Source organism: Gavialis gangeticus, unplaced genomic scaffold (assembly GCF_001723915.1).
Source record: "Gavialis gangeticus isolate Ggan-Ray unplaced genomic scaffold, GavGan_comp1, whole genome shotgun sequence".
NCBI lineage: Eukaryota > Metazoa > Chordata > Crocodylia > Gavialidae > Gavialis > Gavialis gangeticus.
The window spans coordinates 25,456,801-25,469,527 of NW_017729002.1; the positions used below are offsets into that span (position 1 = coordinate 25,456,801).

General features: G+C 41.6%; 1 protein-coding gene across 4 annotated transcripts in view; it reads right to left on the reverse strand.

Moving 5' to 3' along the window:
* Nucleotides 1-7,701: 7,701 nt before the first annotated feature.
* The window catches only part of DCUN1D3 (defective in cullin neddylation 1 domain containing 3), a 28,870-nt gene continuing 23,844 nt past the window's right edge, over nt 7,702-12,727 (reverse strand). For all 4 annotated transcript variants that reach the window (XM_019507703.1, XM_019507706.1, XM_019507705.1 and 1 more), the window contains exon 4: nt 7,702-9,708. In XM_019507703.1, coding sequence (XP_019363248.1) covers nt 9,225-9,708 — 484 coding nt within the window. In that variant the 3' untranslated portion in view covers nt 7,702-9,224. The remainder of the gene's footprint in view (nt 9,709-12,727) is intronic.

Sequence of the window (12,727 nt, forward strand, 5' to 3'; positions counted from 1 at the left end):
CACAGCAGCAAATGTTTTCCATTAACCCTTGGTGTTTTGGCATGCTTTCCCCAACAGCTAGCCAGACTGAACGCTTGGGATGGTGTGTTCGTGTGAGCAGATAATGCTGAGAGAGAAGCAGCTTACTAGTCAGTCAAGTTTGCCCAAAAGCTGAATGGCCCTGATGAAGCAAATATTTAACGCCGTTAAGTGACTTGTTAGGAAGAGGCAGTTGTCAGCTGAACAGCTAGTGCTGAACTCGTTTGCACTGGCAGGAGGGGCCATTTGTCAGCTTGTACCTGTGAAGCACAAGAACTGTGCTGCTCTGGGACTTGGGCCTGTCCAATGAACTATTACGTTCATAGCAAAGCACTTTGTCCTTAGGAAGATGGAACTGGTGATTCACACAGCATGGGCTATTTTCATTCTGTAACTTGGTCTGTAGAGGAAGGGAGTAAAAACCATGATGGCACTAAATGGACCTGATTCACTATCCCTTTGAGTGGGAAACCACATTATAGCTGCTGCAAATGGACAAGGTAACAGTTTCCAGTGCAGTTTTTGGGTAGGTTTCCTAGCTATATCCCTCTTACAGCAGAGGATACTGCTCTACCTTTCTTCTGATAGTTTATTTGTACTTAGCAGTTCACTCTTACACTTTAGCTACTTGCTGCTAAACATTAATTAAAAAAGAAGAAAAAAAAAATCAGGCTTCAGCAAAGCTAAAATGTTATTCAGCAGTGAAGGAAGTTTTCTATTAAGAGCAACGTTCTTCCTTTAAAGACGTACAAGTCAAAGCCATCTTTTCTCCAGGAGAAAGGAGGGCAAAAAAATCCTCATTTTGCCTTCCAATTAGGAGCATCCATCTCATTTAATGCAGCACCTCTAAAATGAAGAGTAAACCAAAAGAGTCTGTAGATAGTGGGACATTCCACCACACCATCCTCACCATTCTTCCCCAGAGAGGTGGGAATACAGGTTACTGATCAAGCATTTTACTTGGTTTTCCCTCTCAAGAAAATGGAGCCACTGACTGCAAGGAGCTGAGATTTTTGCCATCTACACAGATCAATCTTCTTCTATACCTCCTGCAACTGATAGAAGACTTCTGTGCACCATCTGATCTAATGAGTTAACAATAACCCTTACTATGCTTGAAGTAGGAAAAAAAACCTACCTAAAACAAAGATAGCAGAGACAGCATGCACACAGGCTGAATCCATTGAGCTGGGTTTGCTTCAGGCAGAAGCAAAGCATTTTTAACTTTTATAGTCATGAGGCTAGAACGTTCTCAACAGGAACCAGGTGTAAAGTGGTGCTAGCGATAGCAAGGTGTAACAGCCTCTTGTTAAATTCCATAGCATGAGCCATTCCAGGGCCCAGAAACACCACTTAAAGTGTCAACCTTAAATTGCATGGTCCTAGCAAGAGGGATAAAACTTAGGAGTGGCAGCAGGGAAGAAACAAAGGAGATAATGGCAAAAATAGAAGAGAAACAAGGCAGCAGAAGTAGCAACAGCCTGAAGTGGGAAGGAAGATTTCCCAGGGAGCAGTACTGAATGTAACACTTAAGTACAATTTAATATGGAGACTTTATGTCTATAACTGTGATGCAAAAGCTCCCTCTAACTGTAGAACAAAGGGACTAGGAAGTTCTGAAACTGCTCCTTGGGGTGCATTATGAGCAGATGTGAAGTCCATCCTTCTCTTTATAGAAAAGTAGCCGGAACCTGTAGAAACTATAAAAAGAAATGGATTCATTCGCAGCATTACAGCAGCAAATAATTGGAACTAGCTCCCCACCTGCAAACCCATACTAAGAAAACCTATTACAATGCAAGGACGCATCTGAGGGACCGGGGAAGCCCTAAACCACAGAGGCCAATGGAAATTGGATCAAAGACTCAATTTCAGGGGCCCAGCAGCAAGGCCTGCAACCACTACCTCCTTGCAAATCCTTTGCTGCACCGTAAGCAGCTTGCTTTTCTTGTATGCAATTCAGTGGTAGTCACCTTCGTGGAAAAAGTGGCAAGTTTACAAAACATCCAGACTCCTATTCAAGAAGCTGTGGACATCGTAAATAACGCTGGCAACAATCCTATCGATAGTCAGGAAGAAAAATAAAAGTTCTCCCTTTTTAATTGCAAATTCATGTAAAGAGGACTTTGGCTTTAAATAAGACATTTGCACAAAAAGCTTTACACCCAAACCACTGAACACCAAAGTGCGCATTACAAACACCCAAATGGAAGTTATTCGCTCAGCAAAGCACAGGGCAATTCTTCAACTCCCCTTTCCAGTGGACTGAGTCTTACTGGAATGCAGGAAATCAAGAGACTGTGAAACAATGACAAACCTACAGTAGTGGAGATACATTGTGACTAGAGGTTTTTTAAGGGATCAGTAATTTAAATCAAAAGAACTTACCCTAGAAACATCACAGGTTAAATGAAAAAACCCTTTGGATTAAGACAAAAAACAAACACTGAAATATTTAGCTATACATTTGCCAAGTTCTAGAAGTCAGCAATGGATGAACCAGTGAAAAGAAAGTGAACTAAGATAACCAGGCTGCATTTAATGCTCTTATTTTAATAAAATAAAAATAAAAAAGGAGACAGTCAACTTCAGGGCTACACAAATCTGCTAGGACTCAAAGATCCTCCAGTTTCATTGGCTTTGTGCATTTGACAGCATTTGGCCTAAGAGACTTACATTTCTACTGTTGGACTTCTGCACAGCAACAACAGCTAAAAGAATTCAGTAAGAAAGTAATGGTAAAGCCATACATATTGGCAAAGGGACTCAAGATTAGCAAGTGTAGGACCTGGAAGTTTTCCTGAACTGACTGTATCAAATTGGCCATGACCCTTAAAAGAAAACGCAATGAAGTAAAACACACCCTAAATCAGTTTCCAAAGTGCTTCAGAGAGCATTTTGCCTACAAGAGAGTGAGACTCCAGACAGACAGGAGACAGATGCCACACTCATCCTTTCTCAGTGGCAAAACCTTGTGAGACAGGACACTGGACAGCTTGGGAGGCAAATCTGAAAGACAGCAGGCACATTGGGTAGCAATGAGGTGCAGTTGTCAGGATTCTTACACAGGAAGTAGTAGGGGTTGTTGTCAAAGGTGGGGTAAAACACCTAAAGTTAGACACACTAAAGAACCAAGCTCAGTTAAGCCAGGAAGCATGCATGTGATTTAGGTGAAAGCCACATGACTGCCCAAAGCTGTACAAATTTACATTTGCTTTAAGTTATTTCCCTGGAGGTAAATAAACCATATAAAAAGTATTCTTCCCATCTTGGGCAAATTAAGACTAAATTGGGCTCAGATCCACCTAAATGTTAAGTGTTTTGAGAACAAACTACACCATTATCCTTTTCCTCAGATTGTTTCACTGCCAACCTGCTTCCTTGACCTTGTTCTTGGAACCCCCTCGCATACACAGCGATGCATCCGTCTGAAGGCCTGTAGCAGCAATGTGGACTCACAATGCAGATGGAGGGCCCAAGCCTGCAAACTGCATTGCTTTCTTAGGATGGATGCTCAAACAGGATTACAGCCTCAATTTGCACCCGCCCTTTCCAGTCCACCCCTTCACAATCTGTGGTTAAAACAGCCTTTCAGAAGAGAGAGCATAAGATGTAGCTCTATCAGTAGCCAGCCTCGTACTCTACTAGTATTATATATAGGTTGTCACCGGTCATGCACAACCTGCCCTCTTTAGCAACCCCAGGACAGCAATACAAGAACCAGCGGCTGTAACTGCATGAATGGCAAAGTCAAGTAAACATATTTATTCAACAGCAGGTAACTTAGCTCATAAAACACAGCTTAAGTAAAAATTCATGTTAGAGCATGACCACTGAAGAATGATATTTTTCCTCTATCTGTGTATAAAGTTTCCTGAAAATATTCAGAGGGCTTCTTGAAAGAGTGCAATTATGCATAGGTAGGAGTTAAAAAACATTGTACAGCCTCCCATAGAGTTTAGGCTATAAAAACAAACACCCGGAAAGGCAGAGGATTACAACAGTAGTGAAGAACTGCTATAAATTCAATTGCTTAAGGCAAGCTGCTTGCAAGACAAGTCTTTCAAGCCCCCACGGCCTATTGCTTCAGGTCAGCAGGAGCTGCACATCCCTTGAGGGAAGGCATTCCTACTCTGGTTTGGAGAAAGTCTTGCACAACCACACCTGCATCAAATGTACATTGGTTTGGAGCACGGAAGCAGGTACTTGTGGCCTGTGAAAATGACTGCCAAGTGCATTATCTGCCAAACCAAGGAGTTAGCTTCCTGAAGATGGCATGAGGCCAGTTTTTCAGCTTTGCTCAAAATATAAATCTGTGTGTTGAACAAGGCATTGGTCTTGGGAAGACATGGAGGATGGACATAGATTTTTTTTAAGCTAAATTAAACAGAGCTACAAAAAATGCTGCACTTGCAGCCTAACATGGAACCAGAGTAATTTTTTTCCTCTGAAGAAATGCTACCTCATGGTGTTGTAGATTATAATTTCCTAAGGAATAGACTGAAAAAGGTCTACAGTTCACTCTTAGGAAATGGCTTTTCACTATCCTCCGCATGAGGATAGCTGCAACAGGGAAGAGCCACACTAATGCAAAAGCCTTTTACCACACAGTAGCTCAAATCACACACTTACTTTCTGGAACAAAGCACCTGGAGTGTCCTTAATTTGTCCAGCAGCTGGACTTTTTTGTTGTTTTTTTAATTCCTGGGAATGGTCCGTCACATACAGACTACTAGCAGTATACCAAATATGGCAGTGAACTTAAGAAACAGATAGCATCAAACTTATGTCAATATAATGATGCAGTAGTTATGCAGACAGAATCCTAGAAGAACAGTAACTGGTCAGTATATCTAATGAGTGCCCACGTACTACAAGGTAAATTGAGTTACAGCCTTCTGTCTTAGAGTCTGGTGAATTATTTACATTGCAGTGACCGTCTGGATCCAGAGGCTCAGACATTAAATCAACAGTTAACTTCAACAGATATCCAGCATTTACACAAGTTATTTTTCAATAAATAAATCTTAGAGGAACAGTAAAATGAAGAATTCTGATGGATGTAGCACCAGAAGTTCATTTTTAGCATAAAGGGCTACTTTCACATGCCCATTTCAAAGCACTGTTGTGACACCATGCTGTAGGACACAAGGCTGCAAGACCTAGAAGTGGAAAAGGCCGTCAGTGCCTATGAAAAGGAAACACTGTTTCAGTGGACAAACATGATGTCAAAGGTGAAGCAGTTTTAAATACCAAGACAGCATTTTCCTTGTTGGACTTTGTTGCATATTTGCTTGTAAATAAAGGTTAGAGATTTTATATTATAGAAATTGAATATTCATATTGACAGTATTCTATCAATACCAAGGACAACACTCCTGGTTTGTAGACATTTTGGAAAATTCAGGTTTGACAAGTTACTGTTTCTAGTGATCTAACAGAGGCTTAAGTTTTCCATTTTCCTCTGGTTATTGTGTTACAATGGTGCCATTTTAAATACCCCATTTAGAACACCACTAGCAATAAATATTCACAAAATACAACACAGTCTCCTTGAATACATTCCCATGGTCCTGACTGCAATTCTATGGCCTTGATCCTGCCGATCCTTACATGCATTTTTGCTCATGCGAGTATTGCCAAAAAGTCAAAGGAGCTGCAGGGTCAGGTCTCAACAGATTTGGGATGTTGAATTCAAAAGGTGTTGTGAACCACACTACTGGGAAGCTGTGCAAACTCAAGTATTTATTGATCAGGATTGGGGCACTGAAGTCCACACAAATCATATCAAGTGTGAAAGGGAAGGCAATAAAATGCCACAGAGCTTGGATCTCAGACCAGTTTTCCAGTATATTACTAAAACTGTCAAAATGCATATCTACAGCTACTTACCCCAAGACGCAGCAGTTTCATTTCATGCATCAAGTTTTATCTGTTGTTTTTTTCCAAATGAGTAACACAAAAATAATTCTAATGGTTTTGAAAAGTTGATCAGCATCATGCCCACATATAACCCCCTCTACACTTTCAAGATTAAAATAGATATAAAAATGAAAAAGTGTGAATATTTGGCCTATTCCACAGAAATTCACAGTTCAACCATTAAACAAGCAGACCTCCAAGGCTCCAATGTTAACGAATGGTTCCCAGAAACATGTACAGAACCCCAATCCCATGGGTGATAAAGTGACATTAAAAAGCAAGTTAGTTTGGATGTTTAGACAATCCAGAGCAAGTACTGTCACTGCCTCCTGCATGCCACTGTGTAAGTGCTGCACAACCCCAAGAACAGATCATTACACTTAGCTCTGTCATTCCTGGCCCATATCAATTTTAAAGTGACAGCCCTGACCGTGTTTTGCGTCTCTTGTCAACCTAAAAGATGAATTTTAATCTCAACTTTAAATGACAGCTCCTTTCTGGATAAATCCACTCAGCTAGTGTTAGAAGCTTTTTACTCCCAAACTGATTCCTGCTAGGTGGCTCTCAGACAGATCAAAGCCTTCATTTTGCTAGGACAGCATAGGAGCCAAGCCACCCAGATTTGCACTCCATCCCACTGTAAAAAAAAGGAAATTTCTCCCCTTCTGTGGAGCTGCCCCTAGTGCTCTACCTTGGCAAACAACCCCATATTCCACATGAAGTGCCGAATGGCCAGGCATTGGTGTACTATACATTTGGGTCCTTGTCCTAATCTACAGTCAGGCCAGACCACAAGATAAATGCAGTTTTCTTAAAATGCACTTGAGTTTCATGGCAATGAACTTCTGGATCCACTGCAGTATTGTGTGTGTACATGCAGGCAGTACACACTAAGCAGCCTGTCTTCACACTGGGAATCTGAGTTCTCCTAGGAGGAAGTGACGTGATCAAATAAACTAGACAAGACACAATCCCTAACAGAATGCATGTGTAGCCTTAAACTTACAAAGCAAGCCTCCACGTTTGCTCTCAAACCAGACATGCAGAAATTTTGGCAGCAGAGCAGGGTTTGTTGGGGTATGATGCATCTTAACTGTGCCAGCAAAAGCCCAACCAGTTTTTTGCAAGAGAGTTTTTGCTCAATTTTGCTGACCCAACCAGGCTAAACTATACTGGCTGGTATAACTGTCTTCATTAGGAGGATTAGCTGGTACAGCTACATACAAGTGCAGGTAAAGTTTCAGGGTGTATTTACCTACCAAAAACCAAATTCAGGCCTCAGCAATTCTTCTGAAAGTTGATGACCTCAGTTGCACCTGAAACAGGATCTACACTTGTTTCCCTGACAGCTTCACACATTCCTAACAGTCACTTCTAAAAGCACTGAACCCTCATAACAGTGGATGAAAAAGATTAAGTCTGAGCTTGTCTGTTTTTTTTGAAGACTGTTTTAGCTTCTCAGGTCTGTTTAGCAACTAGGATCTTAAACCAGAGATCCAATGCTGAGATCCCCTTGCAGGCACCCCAGTATTATGCCAGGGCCCTGTGAGTGGGACACCTGCAGGGAGCCCTTGAAGCTCTGCATGTGCGTTGGACTGCATGTTAGCAGAGCCAGTGGCAAGACTTCACTTGGATTTATCTTTAAAAATCCTACAGCAGAAGCAGCTACATAATATGGACTAATTGATCACGGCTTGTTTGGGGTGAGTTTGTTTGGGGGTTTTTTGTTTTGGTTTTTTTGTTGTTGTTGTTTTTTTTTTGGTTTTGTTTTGTTTTTTTAATTGAAGCCATTTTATGACCCAGAAATGCTAGTCTGAAAGATAGATAAATAATGGAAGTGTATCAAATATACATGGCGCCAATGTTTAGCTTGAGAGAAACCTTAGCTATTATCCCTTTTACAAAAAGTGTTAAAAAACCTGATATACTAAAATTTAAAAAAAGGTAGCGTCAATAACTAAAAAAACGCCCCAAAAAAACATTTCAACCAGTGTTAATAAAACTCCCTTTTCAGATCACAACAGTTTCAACAGGTAAATAATCCCAATACAGGTCATTTAAAATAATAAACTGAGTCCTATTTAAACATTATTAAATCAACCTAAAAATGACTTGCCTACACTGCTGTCATTAAAAACACATTAAGGAATTCACTGTGTCATCAGGTGCCAATGGTTTTGCTCCAGTGAATATGGAGCACTAGCAATGGTTTAGCAATTAAATATAGGTTTAAAAAAATGGTTTCTCAGCATTAATGCAGAGGTGGTTCCTGTGCAGGCATACTGCACTTGCCAGGCAAGTAAGCCGATAATACTTTTCAGTACAAGTCAAACAAGTTAAAGCAGTTATACCACAGTTTTCCTTGGAGGCAATATTATGCATTTGTTAATGTTTTCCAATGTTAAGAAGCAGAACCTTTGGCTCTTCTAGTCAAATAAAGGTATTTTCATGTAGCCAAGAAAATGCAACTTCAAAAGAAATCAAAGTCCATAAAGAACACCTACTTCCAATAAAACTGAGGTAGTGCTGCTCTGTTGTGTGCGGCACATTAATGATTTCGGATATAAAGTGTTATTTTGCACTCGGTTGGCTGACAAGTACAATATAGTTTAATAAACAAAAGGCAAAGCTTTAGTTAAATACTCACCAAAAAGGGGAATGACCTGGACTCATTTTACTGAGAGTTAGCTTAAAATGGGAGTCAGCTGTATTACAAAAAGCTGTTGCTTACATTGTTTTTCGAGCCCCATTATCTGGAATTAATGCATTTGTAGTCAACAGTTAACACTGCTATTCATCCTGGTATAAAACTTCAAAATTATTATTACAGCCTAAAATTTCAACAATGTAAACAGCACTACACACAGTACAGACCTGCCCTGATAGATGTAGTACGCAAAACTGAAAATCTGGCACTGTATAATTTAGCAATGTTAATTTAACCTAACAAAAAGATCTACATTGTGCAAGAAATGTCAGACAATTTACTAATCTGAAAGCTTAAAACAAACAAACAAACAAAAAAAAACACAAAACAAAAAACAACCCCCACAACTGTTTAACTTGTAGCCAGGGTCAAATATTTCAGGACAAGAGTAAAAGGAATAACCCAAATTAAGAAAGTGCCTAAAACATGATACAGCATTTTAGAGCCCTTTCGAATACAAGGCAGAGAAAGGTGTAAAGTAGAAAAATCTGGAGCCTCAGTAATTTCCAGAAAGGTCCAGAGTTTACACTAAACAAAAGGGCAACAGGTTGGTTGTGTCACTGCTGCACAAATGCTGTTAAGTCTGTTCTTCTGGACACAGACCCTCCGTGTCTGAAGATGTAATACATTTGGTTTCCTCTTCCTTTTTCCGTCGTTCCATTTCCCACTCCACAAAGGTGTCAAAGAGGCTAGGCCAGGCCTCATCTTCACTGTAGTTGCTAAGATCTGGTCCAATCACCTGAGTAAAATTTAGAAACATGTTCCATGTGTCCCGGGAGATTCCCTTGATTCCTGAGGGGTTCTCAATTAGGAAGTTTAGCCACTGGTCCAATATAGGGGGTTTATTCTGTGTGAAAACTAACTTCCAAAGGGCAATGGCTATTTCCCGATGTAACGACCTCTGTCCTTCTTCAGAGTCCAGGCCAAACTGAAAGGTGAAACGATAGAGATCCTTGAATTTATCTTCTTGTTTGGCTTCATTTAAGAGGCTGGGGAACCTAGCACAAATGCCATCGATGCTGTCCGCATTTATTGCTTTGCAGCCCTCAAAGAACTCCTTCCTATTAGGAAAAACAAACAAAAAACCTTTAGTGAGAATATCTGTTAACAGCTACACACAGAATAAACAAAGCGCCCTCCCACAAATGGTCTCTTTTGATAAAGTTAGCATAGCACAAACCAAGTACTTCAAAATTCAATATCCTCTACTTCTCTGAAGTATTTACAACTTGGTACCAAAAGCTGCTGAACAGCTTGTTCAGGGTGAAAGGCAAATTCAAAAAAGTTTCTAGTTGCTTCTGAATACAAGTTTGCAGCACACTTAAAAGTCTGTACCACTGAGGTGCCATTAACATCTGAAAGGCAGTATACTTTGTGCCCTTCATTACTGACCGACTGGGCCTCTGTTTTTAAGAGAATTTAGTACTGGAAAAATGCCAGACTGATGAGCTTGAAAGCTTCATTCCTTTTTTTCCCCCAAAATAAAGTACAGAACAGGCAGCATCAGTTTAAGCTACCCTAGGTGTCGAAACACTGCATTGCAGCATCCTCAAGGGGCAAGACAGTAGTTCAACTGCTTTGGTCCTTCAGCTTTTGGGTCCTCTACCAAAACTGGTGGCATCATTTTGACCGATAAGGTCACCTTCCAAGATTGATCAGAAGATGATTGACCATATCAGCTTACACAGGCAACTGGACAAAACACGTAAACTTGGTTTTCAAGTACGAGAATCGGAGGCCATTTTTAATCTGATCGTCTAAAGGCAAAGGGCTCCGGATACGCATCCTTTTGACCTTCCCAGTGCCCATGATTAAGTTTCATGATAGCAAGTAGCCACAATCAGACACTAGGATTTTAGTTTAGGGGTGGGATTAGCAGTGCAATCTTCCCATTCCATTTAAACCAGAAATCAAAATTGTACTTGGAGCCACAGTTCATCCAAGCCAAGGCAGATGGCATGCAACCTTCTGCCGCATGGGAGACCCCGTCATCAGCGGATGGCTAGGAGTATTAAAATACTGCTGAATGGAGACATCCTAATGGTCAGTTGAAACCCTGGGGAAGCCTTGTTACATCTCCTTCCTTACTCTCTCCCCACAGCCATCATGCAGGTAAAAGAGGCATGCACACAGTCAAGGGTTTTATATTAATAGGAGGATTGCATCTAAGGCTCAGGAATTCAAAGCTGAGGAGAATCCTTAATTCCATAAGAGAGGGGCCATCTCCCTGCCCACTTATTCTGGGGAGAGCAAGCAGGCAGGGGACAAAGCGTTTCAATCACAAATTAAGTGCCAAGCGTGACATTAGGTGCTGCACGCTGCCCCAGCAGAATCTGCCGAAAGCACATTATGAAGAGTGCTCATAAAGCAACTGTGTCACAAGATGCCTATTTCTGCAGTTTCTCAAATTCCCATGCACAATCCATGCTAAGAGAATACAGAGCAGCATCACTAAGGCACTGCCACCTCTGAAGAGGCAGGTGCAACCATTTAAAATAGAGCACACAACACAAAATTCAGTGACAGCACCAGGACAAAGCCCTACTTTTCATAAGAGAAATGGGGATTTTAAGCTCCCAGGCAGAGATGACAAAAAACAAAACAAAAAAAGGCAACCCCCCCACCATCCCCTACCCCCTCTTTGTCCATTGTGCCATGTGCAAAGGGCAGAACTAACTATGGCTAGCTTCAGGATCTGACATTCCAGGGAATTTAGGCACCTTCTCTTCCCACCCCTATGCTATTCCACCCTGTTCAGTGAATTACTGAAAAACATGCTAAGAGGAAATCTGCCTGCCATTAGAAGGAGGAAGGCCTTCACACTTGGGGATGCCATTTCTTCTCTGGACAAAACAGTAAGGGTAAAGTCTGACCTTGTTGGTATCGTTATGCAGGGAAGTCCAACCTCTAATATCTAATGCAGCAGTTCTCAACCTTTTTGGAGTCCAGCCACACCCTCCACAACTTTTTTTTTTTGAATGTGGCAGCACCCCTAGCAGAAAATTGCTGAACTACTGCAATATACTCTGTGCGATTCCTATAGAAAGTGCACCGAGACATAGAAAGGGGGAGGTGAACCTGACTGACCAAAATATCTTTAAATCAGCCAGCCTTAAACCAAAAGTATTCTCTCTGCTGGTTTGCAACCATTCAAGATCCTTCTCTCCAACTAGGACTTACGATTTTTAATGAGCTGGAACAGAGCAGCATATAAGAGTTAAAAGCAGACATTCTGTGCAGTCTTATTTTTTTTTAGAACTGCTAGTGACTTTGATCAGGTTAAAAAACCCCACACTAGACCTTAGTAAATCTGGGATACTGTGTCTATAGCTCTGCTTGTTTAAACAGTGAGCTAACTGTATCTGCCTGGAGATTTAATACAGAATTTGTTTAATATGCCCTGTAATGAATGAGATTTTGTACGAATCTCCTCCAGTTACACCGCATGGCTCCTCTGGACTGAAATCCACTGCCTCAACTAGATGGCTCTCAGCCTGGGTGCTGGTGCTGCCACCACAACTAGGTATGCCTGCCACACTGCCAGGAAGGCTGCAGCAGGTGCTTCCTGTTGCCATTAGGGTTCTCTGATATGCCCAAAGCAGGCAGGAGGAAGGACTGCAGCACCAGCTGGCTCCAATCTGGGCCTGCAGGGCATCTCCCAGGAATAGGCACATAGAACAGGTGGAACTGTTCCCCATACCTCTGGGATAAGCATGGGGGGAGGGGGCAGACCAGGAATCACCGTAGCACCAGCCAGCTCTCCTGCCTGCTTTGGGGTTATCAGAGTACCCCAATGCAGGCAGGAGGGCACACACCTGCTAGTCATTTGGGACACCTACAGCACCCCAGCTGACAGCCACCCATCTAATATGACCCAGACAAGTACAGTTATGCAAAAGAACATAAATCCTTTGAAATCAAGCCTGCTGTGGGTAAAGTTACATAACGCATCAAATCAGATCTCTGTTCATCAGAATACAAGTTTCATCCTCTCTCATGAAGTGTTGATAAGACTCTTAGGGGAAGACCCATCTGTTCTTGCTTGTACATGGGAGAGGGAGGAGAAGTGGGGGGGGGGGG